General features: G+C 42.3%; 1 protein-coding gene across 1 annotated transcript in view; it reads left to right on the top strand.

The window, feature by feature from the left end:
* Positions 1 to 295: 295 nt before the first annotated feature.
* Positions 296 to 21,292, top strand: part of large1 (LARGE xylosyl- and glucuronyltransferase 1) — a 64,188-nt gene continuing 43,191 nt past the window's right edge. The window contains exons 1-2 of the mRNA XM_085371848.1: positions 296 to 650; positions 18,052 to 18,238. Coding sequence (XP_085227974.1) covers positions 18,133 to 18,238 — 106 coding nt within the window. The 5' untranslated portion in view covers positions 296 to 650; positions 18,052 to 18,132. The remainder of the gene's footprint in view (positions 651 to 18,051; positions 18,239 to 21,292) is intronic.

The raw sequence follows: 21,292 nt of genomic DNA, 5'->3' as shown, positions 1-21,292 counted from the left end.
AAGACTTCCAATCCGTTTGATCGACTCCTTTGTATCCTCCCACACTTCCAGAATCCAGCGTTGGGATTGGATGTTGGCTGCCTGTCAGGAAGAAAGAGATGCTATGCTGAGGCCGAAAACTCAGACAGAACCAGGACACGGACGATGTTGGAATATCTTAACTGGGGGATTTTAAAGTGTGTTGGGAACTCGGAGCGATTTGAAAGTTGCTGAGCTTGAGCGGAGCAGCGACACCGGGTCTCCGTGTTCCCGCTGCGGACCGTCGCGGCTGTTCGCCTCTTGCCTGCTGCTCTCACAAGCGCGAAGCCGGCGCTGTTTTAATGAGACTGGAACTGCCGTGTTTTCGACGCAGCACAGACCGGTGTGAGATTAAGTCTTTATTTAGCCCGAAGCAAACGGAAAGGCTCAGATGTCGTCGCTGGTAGCCGGGGCTAATAGCCGAGGCTGCTGGGCCACATAAATATCCCGAGAAAATCCCAACCTGATGGAGCGAGTGAGCGACGGAGCACGGGCTTATTTTGCGCCAGAAGGACCGTTATGACTGAGCTGCAGGCTCAGTTCTCTTTTTGAAAAGCGCCACGGGGTTCAGTGCTGGGTATTGATTTGATCGAGGGCTCATAAAAGCAGTATTTGGAGGTTCTCTGCATCAGGTGAGTGTGACATTATTCACCAATGACTATCACGGTCACGCTAACAACCCTGGTATTTATGCCACGATCTGTTTCGCTTGTTATAACCTTTAAAGTCCTTGTGCTTACATTTCTATAAGGCCCTTTTTCATACGGTCATTAAGCATGTGTACAGCGCAGCGGATTTACTGTGTGCCGTCCTCCCATACAAAAACTGGGGCATTTTCCTCTAAGTCAGTCTTAAATATTGGAAGGAGATGGTAAACGGTTCAAGTTCAGTCCCCTCTCCTAAAAAGTGTTTTTAATCTTACTGAGAGCTGCGAAAACAACGCCAACAACCTTTACTTTGCCATGTTTTCAGATATGCTAATTCTTGCTTCCCAGTCCTCGGGTGATGGCACTGAGCACACAGACAGCCGTACGTCAGCTGCCTAGCTCAGCGGCAACAGTTGCACGCAGGAATACGGTCATGGTGGGGAAAAGCTCGTTGAATGGTAGCATGGGCTTGGTAGTCCGTGGGCAGGTGCTGACTGACAGTCTACCTGCACGTTTTGTCAGATGTGGGCAGTGTCAGAAATGTGCAGCGCAACCAGTTACCGTGAAGAAGATCCAAGTTCTAACCAATGACCTAACAGCTCCCCCAAATGAAGCCAAAAAGTCTCTATCGCCCCCTGGTGTCTGGCTACAGTATAGGTCACAAACCCCGCCTCCTCCATTTTAGAAGGTGGGACTGGGGTAAACCAAAAACAAAAATTCTCCTCAGATAATTTTTTCCAAGGATGTGCTTTCGGCCATTATTAGTAGTTCGCGTCATGCTGATTCGTGTTCAAGGGGTTTCCCTTCTCATAACTCTGATTCTAATTACAACTATAATACTGTTCAATTTGGTCATCGTAACAGCTCTGAAAAACAGCTGCAATCACGGAGAAACTTGCCTATCTCTGTTCGAGAATGGCAGATGAATCCGTGGATGCTGAGAGGAGGGCAAGCGTTTACTTTACAAAACCATGACTGACTGTGTCATAGTGACAGCATGAGATGATCTACAGTAATCAACAGAAGGACCTGAGGTCCTGCTGCACTTTTTTGGTAAGTTAAATGTGTGTTTGTAAGCTAATCAGTAAAGTCCTTAGCTAGCTAGCTAAGCTTACAGTTGGCTTTTGGGTAAAGCTGTGCTCATTAGCTAATCCGTGCACATGAATGAATTTACCTTGACTAAAGAAATCACTGTTACCGTATGCTACCCGTACATATGGGTGTGTGAGGACATGGAAGGATCAGTTTTATTTCAGATTTCAGAGATAAACTTCACATTTGACAGTTTGTTATGAGTCTTTTCTCATTGTGATTACAGGAGCTGCCCTCAAATTCAGACCTCAGCACTACCCAGTAACATCATCCTGTATGTTCACTCTTAATGCAGAATACACTTAATTTAATATTGGAGTAAATTAGCAATAACTCCAGATGTAACTAATGGAATAAAGTACAAAGTCTAAAGTACCATGTTATGTACTGTTAGTGAATGCTGCAGCTGTTTTACTGAGAAAATTAAAGACAAAACATCAGGTCATCAATATACAATGAGCATAAACAGTAAGTTTGGTGTTTAAGAACGCTGCTGATCTCAGATCTGCACAGCTTTTGCTTTTAACAATGAATGTCTTCAGCTACATGAAGAGGACATTAAATAAAACCTGGTGAAAGGTCATAAGTTGTCACTTGTATGTTGAACTAAAACCTTTAACCTGGAATTCTACCCAACTGTGTTTTGCCAATAGCAAATCATTATAATTCATACCAGAGTACCCAGAGGGGATAATGTATATTTCTAATGTATAACTTTCTACAGGAGTGAATATATCATTGTTATGTAAAAGTCCAGAGCCTCTAAGCTTGGCTGAGGATGTGAGTACGTCTAATATCACACAATGCAAAGTTCGCTGTCCCACTGTTCATGAAATGCTGGGTTTGTCCATCTTCTGGGGCGGGCCTACAGTGGAGAAAGAAAAGTTTTCCTCTGAGTGTGATGCTGGTGAAGATTATGAGTCCTCCCTCTTTTTAATTATAGCGACATGATTGTGCAACATGTAGAGAGCTGCTGTTTTAAAAACCATGACAGCTGTCCATGGCAGCCAGGGTTTTAACTGCCATCCCCTCTTAATTTAACTGTGATTAATATTTGCAATTGAAAAGACGCATGATGTAGTAGATTTCTTTATGAAAAAACAAATAATTTAAATAAGTATTTTAAGCATTTTGGCCAAATTTGCTTTTACTTTTATCTGTTTCATAATGTCTAAGCTTAATACAGTTGAGCACAATCACTTCATGACAAAAACTCAAGTTTAATCTCTCTTAATAAGCTATGCTGCTTATTGAATAAAAACAAACAGATGAGATATTAGAATGCTTTTATTTTAGTAGACACTCAAGACCTACAATAGTCTGCTGGGGTTCAGAAGAGAATTGAACAAATATTTAAAACATAATTTGATCATTTCTGGAGCAGTCTTCAGGATCTCCATATATTAACATCCTGTTTCTGTTTCCTGTTTCCTTCTGAATTAAAATATTTTTAATGTTAGCGTTTGATGTTTAGTAAAGACTCTGGGTTCATGATTCCCTATAAACTTTTACTGTGTGTAACTGTGGAGACCTTACATGCAAGCAGCTCGACTCCAGGGGTGGGAACCTGGTCCTGTGTTAGCCATTTTTAATTGCGTGCATGGACTTCAAATATGTATGGGAAACCCCCACTATTCAGCAACACTAGTCAGATGTTCTACAATCTCTTTCTTTAGCTTATGTCTGACTAACAACAACATCCATCCATCCATCCATCCATCTTCATCCGCTTTATCCGAGGCCGGGTCGCAGGGGCAGCAGCCTAAGCAAAGAGGCCCAGACCTCCCTCTCCCCAGCCACCTCCTCCAGCTTATCCGGGGGAATACCAAGGCGTTCCCAGGCCAGCCGAGAGATATAATCTCTCCTGCGTGTCCTGGGTCTGCCCCGGGGCCTCCTCCCGGTGGGACATGCCTGGAACACCTCACCCAGGAGGCGCCCAGGGGGCATCCTTGTCATATGCCCGAACCACCTCAGCTGGCTCCTTTCGATGTGGAGCAGCAGCTGCTCTACTCTGAGCCCCTCCCGGATGGCCGAACTTCTCACCCTATCTCTAAGGGAGAGGCCAGCCACCCTTCGGAGGAAGCTCATTTCTGCCGCTTGTATCCGCGATCTCGTTCTTTTGGTCACTACCCACAGCTCGTGGCCATAGGTGAGGGTAGGGACGTAGATCGACCGGTAAATTGAGAGCTTCGCTTTTACACTCAGCTCCCTCTTCACCACGGCGGACCGGTGCAGCGTCTGCATTACTGCAGCTGCAGCCCCAATCCGTCTGTCGATCTCCGGCTCCCTTCTCCCATCACTCGCGAACAAGACCCCGAGATACTTGAACTCCTCCACTTGGGGCAGGAACTCATCCCCGACACGGAGTGGGCACTCCACCCTTTTCCGGCTGAGAACCATGGCCTCAGATTTGGAGGTGCTGATCCTCATTCCGCTGCTTCACACTCGGCTGCGAACCGTTCCAGTGCAAGCTGGAGGCCCTCACCCGATGAAGCCAACAGAACCACATCATCCGCAAAAATCCGAGATGAGATTCTGAGGCCACCAAAGCAAAAGACCTCCGCCACTTGGCTGCGCCTAGAAATCCTGTCCATAAAAATTATGAACAGAACCGGAGACAAAGGGCAGCCCTGGCGGAGCCCATCACCCACCGGGAATGAGTCCGACTTATTGCCGGCAATGCGAACCAAGCTCTTGCAACGGTTGTATAGGGATCGAATGGCCCGTAGCAATGGGCCAGACACCCCATACTCCCGCAACACACCTCCCACAGGACACCCCGAGGGACACGGTCGAATGCCTTCTCCAAGTCCACAAAACACATGTAGACTGGTTGGGCAAACTCCCATGCACCCTCAAGTATCCTCGAGAGGATAAAGAGCTGGTCCAGTGTTCCGCGACCAGGACGAAAACCGCATTGTTCCTCCTGTTAATTTGGGTTGAACCCAGGACTGTATAGGCGTTGGCTGAATAGCAGTGGTGTTCACCTTGGGGTGTCGGTCAGAACACACAGGACGCACAGATAAAGGTTATACCGTCTTTACTGTGATTCCTCAGCTTAACAGCACAGTACAGCAACACAGTAATGCAACCGCAGGCTTACAGAGTGGTGAGGGGTGTGGGTGTGTGTGTGGTCTGTGAACAGAACATATACAGAATACTGAATGTAATAAACATCTAAGTCATGAATTATGATGCATTAGCGTTCTTCGAATCTAACCAGAACTACAAATGGGAATTCCTATATGAACATCTACATGCACGAGTTTCATACACTACTCCCAAACCCTTACAGTACATGACATTGATTGCCAATACACCCAACAACAATATATCACAAACACCAAATCGTTTAGCTTACAGCTAGCAGGTATGTAGCATAACAGGTAGCATTAGTAGCATGAACTAGCCACATAGCGAACAGGTCGATACACATTACACTTCTACATCCACTAAATGTCTAATTGGCATAAAAGACTAAAACTGTCCTTTTCAGGCATGGCTCCACGTCTACTCACAGTTCTTTAGCGACGCACACAACTCACACCGTGTGTAGACATCCCCTGCAGAGTCAGTCTGCCAGGCGGCTCTTGCTATGTGTTAGCTCCAACTCTGATCACTGGAACATGTGCTCAATAGTGCAACTGTGCTCTCTCGCCACAAGGGGGCCCCCCCACACAGCTGACAGCCTTTCCAACACCTCCTGTATCCGAGGTTCGACTAGCGGACGAACTCTCCTTTCCAGCACCCTGGCATAGACTTTCCCAGGGAGGCTGAGGAGTGTGATCCCCCTGCAGTTGGAACACACCCTCCGGTCCCCCTTCTTAAAGATGGGGACCACCACCCCGGTCTGCCAGTCCACAGGTACTGCCCCTGATCTCCACGCAACATTGCAGAGGCGTGTCAACCAGGACAGCCCTACAACGTCCAGAGCCTTCAGGAACTCGGGGCGGACCTCATCAACACCAGGGGCTCTGCCACCAAGGAGTTGTTTAACTGCCTCAGTGACCTCGCCCCCGGAAATTGGCGGGTCATTCCCCTCATCCCCAGACTCTGCTTCCTCCTCGGAAGACGTGTCAGTGGGATTAAGGAGGTCCTCGAAGTATTCCTTCCACCGCCTGACAATTTTCTCAGTCGACGTCAGCAGCGCTCCGCCAGCACTATACACAGTGCAGGTAGAGCACCGCTTTCCCCTCCTGAGACGCCTGACGGTTTGCCAGAATCTCTTCGAGGCAGTCCGAAAGTCTTTTTCCATGGCCTCTCCGAACTCCTCCCACACCCGAGTTTTTGCTTCAGCCACTGCCCGAGCCGCATTCCGCTTGGCCTGTCGATACCTGTCGGCTGCCTCCGGAGTCCCACAGGCTAACCAATCCCGATAGGACTCCTTCTTCAGCCTGGTGGCTCCCTTCATTTCTGGTATCCACCATTTGGTTCGGGGATTACCACCACGGCAGGCACCAATCACCTTGCGGCCGCAGCTCAATGAAGCAGCTTCGGCATAGGAGACGCTGAACATGGTCCATTCGGACTCAATGTCTCCAGTCTCCCTCGGAATGCTGTTGAAGCTCTGCCGGAGGTGTGCGTTGAAGATCTTGCGGACTGGGGCCTCTGCTAGACATTCCCAGCACACCCTCACTAGGTGCACCAGGTCTGTCCAGCGTCCTCCCCCGCCACCTGATCCAACTCACCACCAGGTGGTGATCAGTTGACAGCTCAGCCCCACTCTTTACCCGAGTGTCCAGAACATATGGTCGCAGGTCTGGTGATACGATTACAAAATCGATCATCGACCTACGGCCTAGAGCGTCCTGGTGACACGTGCACTCATGGACACTCTTATGTTCGAACAGGGTGTTCGTTATGGCCAAACTGTGATTAGCACAGAAGTCCAATAACAAAACACCGCTCGGGTTCAGATCAGGGAGGCCGTTCCTCCCAATCACTCCCCTCCAGGTCTCGCTGTCGTTACCCACGTGAGCATTGAAGTCTCCCAGCAGGACAACAGAGTCTCCAGGTGGAGCACCCTCCAGCACCCCCCCAGGGACTCTAAGAAGGCTGGGTACTCCGAACTGCCACTCGGCGCATAAGCGCAGATGACAGTCAGGACCCGTTCCCCGACCCTAAGGCGCAGGGAACAAACCCTCTCGTCCACCGGGAAAAACCCCAACGTACCGGCAGCAAGCCGAGGGGATATTAGAATACCCACCTCAGCCCGCCGCCTCTCACCAGGGGCAACTCCAGACTGAGACAGAGTCCAGCCCCTCTCCAGGAGACTGGTTCCAGAGCCCAAGCCATGCGTAGAGGTGAGCCCGACTATATTTAGCCGGTACCTCTCAACCTCACGCACTAACTCAGGCTCCTTCCCCACCAGAGAGGTGACATTTCATGTCCCTATTGCCAGTCTTTGCAGCCAGGGGTCAGTCCGCCAGGGCCTCCGCTCCTGGCCGCCACCCGGCACACAATGCACCCGACCCCTATGGCGCCTCCTGCGGGTGGTGGGCCCTAACCCTAGCAACAACATCTTCAGCATAATGCATTAACAATAGATTGTAATCCATAATATTATAGCTTGAAAATTAGCCATTCACTTGAAACCTGGAACTGTTTCACTGGTAAGAACATGGTCAACATTTCACTTTGTCAACATCAATTTACATGTAATTTCTATGAATATCAATAGTAGAAATAAATATTTAAAGAAATAATGTACACTTTTAAAAACAATTTTAAACAGTCCATCTCCTACGCCTTAGTGTTGGGGTTTGGCTTGCAAACTCTGCCAGATCGTGCAATGTAAGCCTTTTTTGTACAATATCTGGAAGTTGTACATTAATGTACTACACAAATGAGTATGTCTCTGATGAGGTTGTTGGTAAAACCTGCAACTGCCTGCCTTATTTTTCAAGTCCACATAAGACTTGTTTCATCACGGTCATTGGTTTCTGGTGTTAAACTTATGCCTTTCTATTAGGGCTGCTCGATTATGGCAAAAATGATAATCACGATTATTTTCACTGAAATTGAGATCACGATTATTTGACGATATTTATTTAACCCTTTAAGACCTACTATGGAACCAAGTCCACCAGAGCTTATATATATATATATATATATATTTTTTTTTTACATGCTGTAGTGCCATTTGTGGGAGCATTTCAAGTTGCTATACATCAATACAACTGTTATAGCCCATATTTTAATAATATGTATGCATTAAGTCCATAGTAATTACATAAATTGCAAAAAAGTGCAATAAACTACAAAAAAAATTGAAAATCGCTTTTGTTTTGTTTACATATATTTCTACTTGGAGAAATTTAAGAGGTTTATCCCTCAAAACTTTAAATACAATAAAGTTGCAAAAAATAGTTTCCCACCACAGGAAATTTATTTTGAGTGTCTTCATAGTTTTATTTTGGAGATACACCAATTTTTATATACTGCAGGAAAAACAAAAAACAATCCTATGATGCAAATTTGCAAAGAAAACAGCATGTGCCTCATTTCACTGTGGGAAGTGTTACGAACAGCTGATAGGATCGGCAAAGCGTGTTTCTGGAATATTATGTTTTTGTTCCTGCAAGCGCTTTTTATGCAATTTTTGCAAAGCTATATGTGGAAGGAAACCGTGACCGAGGACAAGCTGATGGCATAAGATGTAAGTACAACTCCTCCGGTTTCATATGCAAAACAAATTATTGCGCTAGCTTACACGGTTCAGGTTCTACAGGGATTTAAAAATAGTTACGCAAAACGGAGCGTGCTGCTCTGACCGGCTTTAAAGGGTTAACAATGACTTTAAAAAAATAATATAAAATAGTGTGCAACACCACTGAAGTTTTTTTTTTTTTTTTTTTTTTTTAAACTCTCTTTTCAACCAACGGCAGTCACTCTCCAAATAACTTCTGCTTAGCTTTCCGAGCTTCCCTCGGGTCCTCTTAATCAGCGGTCTCCAACCTTTTTTGCGCCACGGACCGGTTTATGCCCGACAATCCGGTTGTTCAGTCTGACGTCACTAGCCGTGTCTGGGTCTAAACTCCGCTGCAGGTCCATATATCAAACGATCACTATGGCATTACTGAGAGTTGAAAAACTGTCTAAAGTATTTCATCTTTAATAAAATGATCAGCCTTCTCCTCTACCAGGTGTAACAATTGAGTTTAACATCCAGGCATCCATGAAAACGGAATTTATGACATTTAACGGAGTTAGAAGTTAGCAGGGAGTTAGCTCGCTAGCTTCTATCTAAATACAATATAGCATGTCCTGACTGCGGGGTTTTGGAAACAAATTAAAACGTACAGCTCTGCTATCACTTCCAGCATAAATGAAGACAGAAAACTAAACAGCAGTGACGTTTGTAGGGTTACTGAAGTTGGGCTAGCTGGTATATAATGATGTGCTACGTGACCGCTAGCAACACAGCTATGTTAGCATAATATAAACAAGCTAACTTTTTTTCCACTCGATAAAAGTTAATGTGAGTGTTCTCGGTGGTCAGGAACAAATGTAATCGCATGGCAGGATGCTGTAAAAGGACCAAACTTCAGCCAGGAGAACAACTGAGATAATCCATCCACAATACGAGGTTAGTCATTCATATACTGCTGCATGGGCTGGGCTGTAGTTACATCGTAAGGTTTTAAAAACTGAGCTTAAATAAATGATTAGCGGTAATAAAAGCCGAGAGAGGTCAACAGTGGTCGCTGACTGTTTTAGGAGCTTTTTGAGATCAAATAGAAGAAAATACATAACATTAAACATGTTAACAACACAAAAGCCATATTAAACGCAGACTACTTTAGACCCGGAAGTAGGATTCGTCGCGTCATCACTGAACAACCGGATATTTTCACGGACCGGCCTTTAAGGTGTCGCGGATAAATGAGGGAGGGGCTAATAATCGGCTCAGTCATTTTTAATGATCGTTGAAAGCCCAGATCGTAATCGTGATTAAAATTCGATTAATTGAGCAGCCCTACTTTCTATAGTTATATTTGAGGAATACACAGTTTGTGGAATTTGCATTTGAGACATTGCACGTTTTTTCTTGATTCTGCTCTGGTCACTTGTCTGTGTTCTCCACGTGTAAAGGAAGGCACGCTCCCTCTCGATGGCTTCATAGCTGGCCAAGTTTAGAAGGATAAACGCTGTAGTTCGGGCATCCTTATCTGAATGAGCAGTTGCAATGAATGAATCGGATTTTTGCTTGAACACATGCCGCTTCTTTGCAGTGTTTCCTTTGAACATCAATGTTTCTGGTGTACGGAATCCTTCCAACATGGTCATTAATGGTCATTTACTAGTCTTTGATACGATAGCTGAACAACGCTAGCTGGCTGCTTGCTCGCTACAATAATAATAATAATAATAATAATAATAAACTTTATTTATAAAGCACACTTAAAAACCAAGGGTATGCCAAGGTGCTTAACAAGTAACATAGAGAATAGAAGGAAGATAATAGAAATAGGACCAAAGCAAGTACTAGGTATGCAAGCAGGTAGCTGTCACTGATACATAGGAAAGCAACAGGTACAGAACAAACAAGAAATTAAATGAGCATAAATGTGCATAATATAAAATCATAAAAGAAATATTAACTTAGAGGGAAAGGCAAGATTGAATAAGTGGGTTTTTAGTCGTGATTTAAACAGTGCAATGGAATCAGATACGCGGATATCGAGTGGAAGGGTATTCCACAGTACCGGGGCAGCCAGAGCAAACGCACGGTCACCCGGGACTTCAGCCGAGATCTAGGTTGCACCAGAAGTAGTTGAGTGGCAGATCTAAGTGTTCTAGCAGGAGTATGTGGCTTGAGAAGTTCACTAAGATAACTCGGCGCTAATTTATTAATAGTTTTGAATGTAAGGAGTAATATTTTAAATTGAATAGGGTACTTTATGGACAGCCAATGCAAGCTAGCTAGAACAGGAGTAATAGGGCAAAATTTCCTGGTACCAGTCAAGAGGCCAGCTGCGGCATTTTGGACTGTTTGCAGTCTAAGAAGAAGAGAAGAGGGAAAACCGTAGTACAAGGAGTTACAATAATCCAACCTGGAGGTCACAAAAGCGTGAATAAGCTTCTCCAGGTCCTCATGTGGAACATAATGCCTAGCCTTAGAGATAAGGTGCAGTTGGTGGAAGCTAGATCTCACTACAGCAGACACTTGCTTATTGAGTTCGAGCGAGCTATGCAGCAGTACACCCAAGTTACTGACATAGTCACAGGAAGAGCTAGCAAAGGAACCCAGGGCAGCACAGAGTTGGGCACAAGGGATTTTATGTCATCAAGGTGCTGAGAAAACTTTCACTTTAGCATTTTGTTGGCAGCTCTTTAGCACACGACCACACCACAACTTCTGACACCATGTTTGATGTTTAGTAAAGACGCTGGGTTCATGATTCCTTATCAGCTTTTACAGTGTATAACTGTGGAGACATTACATGCAAGAAGCTTCTTGACTCTGGGGGGGAACCTGGTCCTGTATTAGCCTTTTTTTCTTTTTTCTTTTTTTCACTGCATGCATGCGCAGTGCACTATTCGCTTCAAACAGGTATGGGAAACCCTCATTACTCAACAACACTAGTCAGATGTTCTACAGTTAGATTTAGTTCAGTCAGCTGTTTAAATAAGAACAGCATATTTTTACATCAGGGATATGATGGGTGAAATATTCTATTTAAAATATGCTGACAGCTCTCAAAGTAAGACTTTAAAATTAAATAAGCTTCATAACTGAACTGTTCTAACTTTATTTACTGCCAAACTGATTTGTTCAGGAACAAATAAAACACTGAAATAAATAAGATTTACTTTATTAAATTAAATTACCTAAGTGACTTGTGTCATGTTTAACTTGAGTAGCGAAAGACCACGGGGGTTTCAAAACGATGTGCCGGGAATCAAGTGTTCTCGCCGGCTCTAAGCTGGTGGGGTAACAGACATCTCCAAAACTGTTGGAGCACTTCTGCAAATGTGTGATGTCTTGATAGCAGATATTTGAAGTTTACACAGCTACATTCTTGCCGTAAAATATCTTAAAAGTTTATTTTGTTACACAGAGAGTAATATTTGAAACTTCTTAGCCGCTCTCCTCCACCATTGCCGCGTTTGCGTTTTGGATGAAATGCATTCTGGGATATTTGGCTGCACCAGGTCCACAAGTCACCACCGATGCATGCTCGATAGAATTGGAGGAGCAAGAACACATCCGGGAATTTTGAGCATACTTGGCTTGATGTGTACTTTAAATTGGGACAGTACTTGGTCTGCAACTGATGACATATAACAAGTGCATGAGAACACAAGTACACACAAATACGCACTTTGAGAAAGGCCTCGGTCTCCCTTCCATGTTCCAGGCCACTTGTCAACTAATTGGCATTCCACCAATGCACAGTGTCATTTACACTGGGCAATGCGAAGATTTTGGAGGGCTGCACAGGTGCAAAACATCTCTCCATAAGCAAATACTTCCACAAACAAACACAACTGTGGTAGCATATATTTGACATGACTGTAGGCATATAAATTGATTATTAATGGAATATATAAAATGTAAGTAAATGAGAAAAAAATACAGTATAAATAATCATTTTGAAGGCCGTGTCACCACATATTAAATAATTTTTGTAATGGTCAATATTTTAACTTTGTAACTCTGTTATTAACTAAACTTTTAAATTATTTATTGTTTTCTTATATCTTAATTCAAAGGTAAAAATATAATATTTTTAGAATGACCATACAGCTGTGTGTATAAATGCATGAACAACCACTGGCTATGATTCGGATCATTTTCTGAGCATAAGATCAGGAGGATGTTTCAGCTTCATTAAGTGCTTCTGCACAAAATCCTGTCAGTAAATTCACCTTTGAGGATTGGGTATTCAGATGTTAACAGTAAATGAGTCAAAAACCTTAAGCTAATCAGGCAACAATCGATATCGCCTTTTGTCCCAGAATGCATAATGTTTCAAGATTATGCCTGTTTGTCTTTATAAATAAACATGGAAGCTGCCTCTTAAATGAAGTATGTTGGATCAGCAAACGAGCCTCTTCTGGTCACTGCTTCATTGATTTTCTCATTCTGGGCTGCCAGCACTAAACAAAAACATTCACTGAATAAACAAGAAATTCTTTTCTTCTTGCATCGTGATATGTGCTTATACTTTTCATATTAACAGTGGACTTTGGAGACAATGCATTATGGTCCATGTCCAGGCTCACACAGTATATGAGGGTTTACAGCATATTATATTTTGACATGTTCATCTTCTTAAAGTCAGATTTCAAATGTTAGTTTCAGTTCTGACTCTTAATGTCGATATGCTAGGTTTCTACTTCATATCACTACACCCCTTTGGTAATCAAAATAATAATATTTACCCCCATTAATGGAAATAAAGTTTAGAATCACACAGCTTTTACAGAGGAAACAGACGCAGTTACTTCAAGCTAAAACACTATCTGGAAAAAACATTTTGATGCATGCTCAATCACCCAGGAAAGTAAATCCCAAAAGGTTAATTCTATTCATTTTATTATACTCATGGCCATTGATCAATGATCAGTGGTCTTTGATCAGTGGTTGTTGATCAATGGTCATGACATTTTACATATTAATGACCAAGAAACTGACCTCACAGCCCATTGTTCATTAACTGGGTTAGTTTCAGTCGCTGTGCAAAGGTACTGTTTATAAGGTTGGGGAAACCCACAGTCAGCTGAGACTGAAGAAGTCACTTAGATAAGTGGCGAACCATTTTTCCACTGAAAATGCTATGTCCAGTTGAATAGATTCAACCTTTTGGGCTCTGACAGGAAGAGGTCTGGCGCACCCAAAGCCACAACTAAATCAAAGGACAAGTTTCTGAGAGTTAACAGCTTGTATGATAGGTGGCTCACAAAAAAAACAGCTTTAAGCACAACTTAATAGTGGTCGTAGTAAGAAAATCTCAGTTTCAACTGTGAAGAGAAGACCTCGAGCTGCAGGTTTGACAGGACGAGTTGCAGCAAGAAAGCCGTTGCTAAGACGTCAGAATAAGGCAAAGTGGCTTGCCTGGACCATGAAACAACACCAATGGACTACTGAAGACTGGAAGAAGGTATTATGGAGTGATGAATCAAGTTTTGAAATTTCTGGTTCATCACGCATAATCTTTGTACGCCTTCGAGCAGGTAAAAGGATGGTTCTACAGTGTGTGACATCAACTGTCAAACATGGAGGAGGAAGTGTGATGGTCTGGGGCTGTTTGCTGGATCCCGGGATGACTTTTTCCAATAATAGTGTAAAGGCTTTTTCTATATTTCTTTTTTTTCTGTTTTCTCAAAACAAAGTACAAAAAATATACAGTTAAAATAGACAGTGGACAATGCTGAGTCATGTGATAACTCCACCCTTAAAAAAGAGTAGGTTTTATATGTCACAGTTTCTGATACTGTGAGAAACTCCCCATCAAGGCTTATTCCCAATTACATTTCAAGAGCAAGATCTATTTTGGGGACTGTGCGTGTGTGATCTTATTAGTTGTTTTAATTTTTGCTGGAGAGTGTTGGAGAAAGTTTCTCTAAAAACACATTTTAGGAAATAGTCAACAAATTGAGAAAGTGATAAATTGGTGGATCTCTACTATAAACCATAATGACAAGAAATAGATGTAATTTATTGTAGCAGTAATGCAAACTGGTCTTCTCACAGAATTAAAGAATTTAAGAGCCAATCAATCAAAACTTGGTTTCCCAAGCATTGACCTTATCTATGTCATGTCTATCTGTCAGTGCTGCATATAATCAATTAGCCACAACAAGAAAAAACAAAAGAGCTTAATGACATTAATCGGTTCTTTGCAATACTCTGCTAGGAAAATTCGACCCAGAGAGGTCTTATTGTACAAGACACTGAATCCATGGATCTGCTAAGTGCTAAACGCCTAGGACACTATACAGTACTTTTGGACTTGAGGATCTCATAGGTGATTAGACAGCACAAGGTTTCAGTGTTGTGGCTGATTAGTGTATGTCTCTTCCTGTAAATCTACAATGGGGGAAGTAAGTTATCTGATCCAGTGCTGAATGTGGTTCAGTGCTGACTGTTTCCACAGTCTCTGTTTCCACCTCTGTGCTTCATTGTGGCGATGGAGTTCTTTGGGTCATATTAAGCATTTCTCTTCCTCTAAATACAGTGTTGATGTTCATGCCAACAGAGCTCGGCTTTAGTTTGATGTGACCACAGCACGTTCTCCCAAGCCTTCTCTTAATCATTCTAACGTTCACTGAAAAACTTAAATTTGGCCTGTTTATTTCTTGATCCAAGGTGACCTTGTGGTTCCTACAAGATGATTCAAAAGATTGTAACATGTTATCAAAGATGTTCTTGGTGACTGTGGACCCAGCTGGTTTCAGATCATTACCAAGCGTCTTTTGTGTAGTTTTGAGCTGATCCACCACATTTCTCAAGATTATCTCCACCCCATGAACAAGATGTTGCATGGAGCTCCAGACCAGCGGTGATTGATGGTTATTTCGTATGTCTTCCATTGTACCAACGGTGGTCATATTTTCACAGAGCTTCTTGCTGATGGTCTTCTAGCCCATTCCAGCCTCGTACAGCTCTACAGTCTTGCTTTGAAACTGATTCTGTGGGCAGGTGTGTTTTATACTCATATACAAGTTGCAATCAAGAGTAGCTGAAATAGATTAATTGATTATAATTTGTGTGCCACATGGAGACAGCCAACCTTTGGAGCCACAGTTTCTTGTAGGAGATCAAATACTTATTTCACTCTACTATATGCAAACCAATAGTTTTTTCTGGATTTTTAGTTGATATTCTCTCTCTCGCTGTCAAAATGAAACCACCATAAAAATGAGACACTGTTTGTTTCTTAGTAAGTGAAGGAAAATACAGAGGTATGCTATTTTCCTTCTCCAGTGTTGTGTTCCTGCTTTTTCAAAACAATGCGTTTTTTCTGCCTGCTTTTCCCCCACATAATTTCCTTATAGATTATTAAAGTGTTCTGACTCTGAGGCTGATCCCTGCATAGCTGGATTTGTTCACTCTGTCCTCTGACATCTGACTTGGATGTGGTAATAAATTTCTTCAGTGTAGCATTTGTAATGTAAATTACAGGATCTAGTGGAGTTATTATCACACAAGGGTCAAATGCTAAGGACCTAATAAAATGATTCATAGCCTGCCTGTCAGAATTTTGTGGAGACACTTGGTTAAGTCTCCCCAGCCACTCCACTTTACTCTGCACTCTTCACTTTGCTCAGGCCATATGTTTAAAAAAAAGAAAAAGGACAAAAAAAACAGATTTGGTAATACTTTTCATTTTAAACTCTGCCTGCTTTACATCGTTTTACCGGGTGACACTATGATACTATATTGCTTCCCTAACTACAAATGTAGTTATAATGGAAAAAGGATTTTTCAAATAATATTATATAATTGTACTTCTAACCTCTGTGCTCTACATCAAACTAAAATATGTCAAATTACCATCCATCCATCTTCTTCCGCTTATCTGGACCGGGTCTTGGGGCCAGCAGCCTAAGCAGAGAAACCTAGTGTACCCTCTTCCCAGCCACCTCCTCCAGCTTGTCCGGGGGAACACCAAGGCGTTCCCAGGCCAGCCGAGAGATATAATCCCTCCTGCGTGTCCTGGGTCTGCCCCGGGGCCTCCTACCAGTGGGACATGCCTGGAATACCTCACCCAGGAGCCGCCCTGGGGGCATCCTTATCAGATGCCCGAACCCCCTCAACGATCTCCTTTCGATGTGGAGGAGCAGCTCCTCTACTCAGAGCCCCTCATGGATGGCTAAACTTCTGACCCTATCTCTAAGGGAGAGACCAGCCACCCTTCGGAGGAAGACCATTTCTGCCGCTTGTATCCACAGTCTCGTTCCTTCGTTCACTACCCACAGCTTGTAACAATAGGTGAGGGTAGGGAAGAGGATCGACCGGTAATTTGAGCGCTTTTACACTCAGCTCTCTCCTCTTCACCACGGTACAGCATCTGCCTTACTGCAGCCGCAGGACCAATACATCTATCAATATCCTGCTCCCTTCTCCTGTCACTTGTGAAAAAGACTCTGAGATACTTAAACTCCTCCACTTGGGGCTGGAACTTGTCCCTGACCCAGAGCTTGCACTCCGCCCACTTCCGGCTGAGGACAATGGCCTCAGATTTGGAGGTGCTGATTCTCATTCCCATCGCTTCAAACTCTTCCCCGAATAGTTCCAGTGCGAGCTGGTGGCCATCACCTGATGAAGCCAAGTCCTGGTGGCACGTGCACTTATGGACACTTATGTTTGAACACGATGTTCGTTATGGACAGACTGTGGTAAATTGCTTTAGGTCATAAAGCCACATAGTGTGTGACTGCCTGATGTGTTATGTGATATTTAATAACATGAAAGTTGTCAGACTTCATTTCTGAAGGTGTGATTTAAGTTTTAGATGAACAGTTTGACTGAATAATTTTGTCTGATGTTTTTTATTTTAACTTGTTTTGTGTTTGTTTTTGTTGTTGTTGTTGTTTTTTGTCAAAAAGTCTTTCAAAAAATATTCAGCTAAACAGCTAAATGTTTGGATCTGACATTTGCAATTGTATACAATAAATGGATGCAGTTTTCACTTTATTATGTAGTGCTATAAATTGAATTGAACCAAACTGAATTGAAAGTAGAAATGTTAGCCACTTGCACAACCTGTGCTTCCTAACAAGGCAATGATACATTTCATTGCCAATTATTGTCATGATTGACTTCTACTCTCAGGCAGTCATATACTGCAGGCTTGGTCAGAACCATTTGTTTGCTTGGGAACAGGTTGGGTATTCTAACCCAGATTTTTACCTGTTCCTCATCCTACACAATATAGCTTTGGTGCTGTAAATAAACGTTGCAGCATGTAAGGAGGAAAGTGACAGGCCACCACGCATTCTTCGCTCATTTAAAATTTAGTATGCAGATGTCACATCTCCACCAAGTGGCATTTGTGTATCATACACACTTGGATGAAATTCTAACGGAGCAGATTGCATGGCTTTTAGGGTGTCCTATCTTCTCCAAGAGTCCATGTTATCTAGAAATTCCTTAGTTGTCGCGTATGTCACCTTCTTCTGAAGCTGAATGAGTAAACCTGCTCAAACATCATCAGCGTCAGGAATCAAAAAATAATCATTATAATAATCAATCTATGTAGACTGTGAAATGTGTGCTTCTTCTCTAACCTCTTTTTTTTTTTTTTTTTTTTTTTTTGTCCTGGTCTCTCCTCTCCCTCAGTGCTATGACTCAGCCTGGACAGCAGCTCCTACCTACATAGAGGTCACTTTACCTCTCTTTCTATCTGCTTTGGTCCAGAGGATGCTGGGAATGTGTCGCGGGCGCCGGAAGTTCCTGGTGGCCTCCCTCGCCCTGCTCTTCATCCCAGCACTTACGTGGCTTTACCTGTCAGTCGGGAGCTTTCAAGGTAAGGACAATAAGTATTGGCACAGTTGTTTGCAACTTTTATGGCTTTAAATTATTTAGGTTTCTGTGGGGTTTTTTTGACCATTTTGAAACAGTCTAACAATAATGAAAACACTAATTAGAAATGAATACATAAACACATAAAACAAGAACAAGAAGAGCCTATAGAGTTCTTCTTGGAAAAGCAAACTGTGTTTGGTACATTATCACATTCAGATCATAATTCTGATTGCAAAAGCTACCAGACAGGACAGGATTTTTTAAAAAAAGTGATGCAAGACTGGGAAACTTTCTCCTGTTCTAACTGTTTTAAAATTAAAAAATTCATGATAAAAGGTTGTTTTTTTTCAACATTTTATTTTTGACTTTATTCTTTTCTAAATTTAACACATCGTTAAGTTTTTAAATATTACAGATAAATATTACCTATTTTGAAAAATCTGTTTGAGCTGATTAAATGTTAACAAAATGCTGGACTGGTTCTCATATAGTCCTTTTCTAATCTGAGCACTTAAATTGCTTTTATACGACTTGCCTCATTCGCCCATTTATACAAGCAGTGTTTCTATATTTTTTTCTATCGAACAGTCACATACATTTAATGCATCATAGGGCAACTCTAGGTTAGTGTCTTGCCCAAGGATATTTGGCATGAAGACTGGAGCAGCCAGGGATCAAACCACCAACCTGCTCTACCCCCTTAGCTACAGCCATCCATAGTAAAGATAAAAGTTTAGGTTGCTGGGATTAAAATAAGGAACAGTACTGTCATACTTTTCAGTGCATGTCATGCCTTAATATTAAAGCCCGAGGCTTATCCCAGAAAGTGTGAAGATACAAATTTCCTGTAGCCAAAGTGACCTTTCTCTCCCAACTTTCTTCCTGAGGTGGTATGTTAATGAATTACTGAGGCCTGTCTAAAGTTGATTACTTCCTCCAGACAATAATGTCCAAAAGTTCTTGGAGCCATTTTAATCACTTTGACTCACAGGATTGAAATGCTGCAGTAGTGCCATTATTAATTATGATTAAATTGGCAATTTTGACTTGGGGTCACAGTCACTGGAGAGCGTATATGTGTATACACTCCCATAATGGAATAGTCACCAAGGTCTGCAAAGTAATTATCAGATTTGGCAGTAATTCCTGGTGGTGGGATGCAGTTCCTGGGAGTGTGATAAGCTGTGACAGGGCCTGGCTGCAGGTTAAGCCTGGATGTGTGAGACAGGACCGATGTGCTACTACTGGCTCAAATTCAGTTTTACATTTTGACTCTATCACTACCTCTCAGTTCAGTTCATTTTATTTGTTTTATTGGCTTGATCATATTCATAATATTGCCAAAGCAATGCGTTTTATACATTTTGAAACTATGATCTTTGGACTGATCCCATTTGAACTGGTTTGTGAACAAAGCATGAATCCAGCAGTTATGTGGCTCTTTAAAATGTCTTACATACATCATGTTTTACATACATCAATGTTTATTTGTAAAGACGCTTTTATGCAGGTTGGTACAATTCTTCACAGGTGACTCTTAAGCTGATAAGCAAAATGTAATAAGACAAAACAAGTAGTGGTAAGCAATTTAAAAGGAAAATGTAACACGCCATAGAAATAAAGTAAACTGTAAAGAAGCCCCTAAAAAGTTTTTAAAATAAATAGATTTCTAATCAATTTTTAAAGGTTTTTAAGCAAACCTGAGACCAGAAGTTTTGGTCTAAGCTGAAATCCTAAACTGACTAATGTTTGTAATTCAACTTTATTAGGTTTAAATTTCTTTTTTACTATAGATTTAATTTGTTGTTATTCTAAAAATCTAATCTTGTTAATCACATACTGTATATCTATTTTGTGAGATGGAATAAATATATATAATAAGAATAATATATAATATAATAAATATATGTTCCAAGTATTTCATTCCTTTACAATTCCATTCTGGGAAGTTAATCATATTAGAAGTCGAATGCCTTTTATTGTGACTATACAGATGTACAATGAGATAAAGAGGATCTCCTACTCAGTGCAGACATGTGGGGAAAGGGGGGGGGGGCAGTTTCTACAGCACTACATATGAACAGTATTCAAAAATATAAAATGTATAAATATACAAATTGGGGGAAAAAATATTAAGACAGGGGTGTCAAAAATGCAGCCCATGGGCCACATCTGGCACGCGATACAATGTGGCCTGTGAGAACATTTCATATGTCAGTTATTAATTAATAAACTATATACAAAGTGCCCTTGACTGGCAGAGATGCAGTAATGTCTTCATGTAGCACAGAGCCATGGCTCAATGTCTGATTTCTAAATGAGTCTCACAGGTCTGAATGTGCACTTAAAACCATTTATAATTTGATCTGCTGCTCACTGGCCTCCTGAGAATGCAGACTTCAACATTGTTGAAGCAGTGTGGGATCATCTTGACAGAGAATGGAAGAAAAGACAGAAACATCCAAAGAAGAGCTTTAAAAGAAGCCTGGAGAACTATTTGTGACCGACATTGTAATTTAACCTGAAAAACTTTGTTATTTGTTGTTTTCACTGTAGAGGATGTGCAAAAGGGTGCAGCTAACTACGGTATTGTACATTAGATGGAGGAGTTGTACAGGGAGATGGCCACAGCGAGGAATGATTTCCTGTGTTGTTCAGTGGTGCATTATGGGTAATCTCAGTCTCTCACTGAACATGCTCCTGTGACTGGCCACCAGGTAATGGAGTGGGTGGGAGGTATTGTCCAGCATTGTCCTTGTCTTGGACAACATCCGCCCCTCTGACACCACCTTAAGGGAGCTCCATCCCCACAGCATTACTGGTCTTGAGGTTCAGTGTATTGAGTCTTTTGGCGTCTGAGAGCCTCAACCAGCTGCTCCAGCGAGCAACAGCATAGAGAATGGTACTGGCCACACAGACTCATAAAAAATCCTCAGAAATGAAAGAAAGTTTTCCAACAAAGTTCAGGTTGTGCTGAAGAATGAAGATGGTCGTACCACTCCTGAATCAAGCCTAAAACTGCACTATGCAGCACAGCACTATATGTTTCTGTTGT

Source organism: Diplotaxodon limnothrissa, linkage group LG15 (assembly GCF_057381915.1).
Source record: "Diplotaxodon limnothrissa isolate DT_005_m linkage group LG15, D_limnothrissa_male_GT1.1, whole genome shotgun sequence".
Classification (NCBI taxonomy): domain Eukaryota; kingdom Metazoa; phylum Chordata; class Actinopteri; order Cichliformes; family Cichlidae; genus Diplotaxodon; species Diplotaxodon limnothrissa.
The sequence above is the reverse complement of the archived record's forward strand: the minus strand, read 5'-3'. Positions and strand labels throughout refer to the sequence as shown.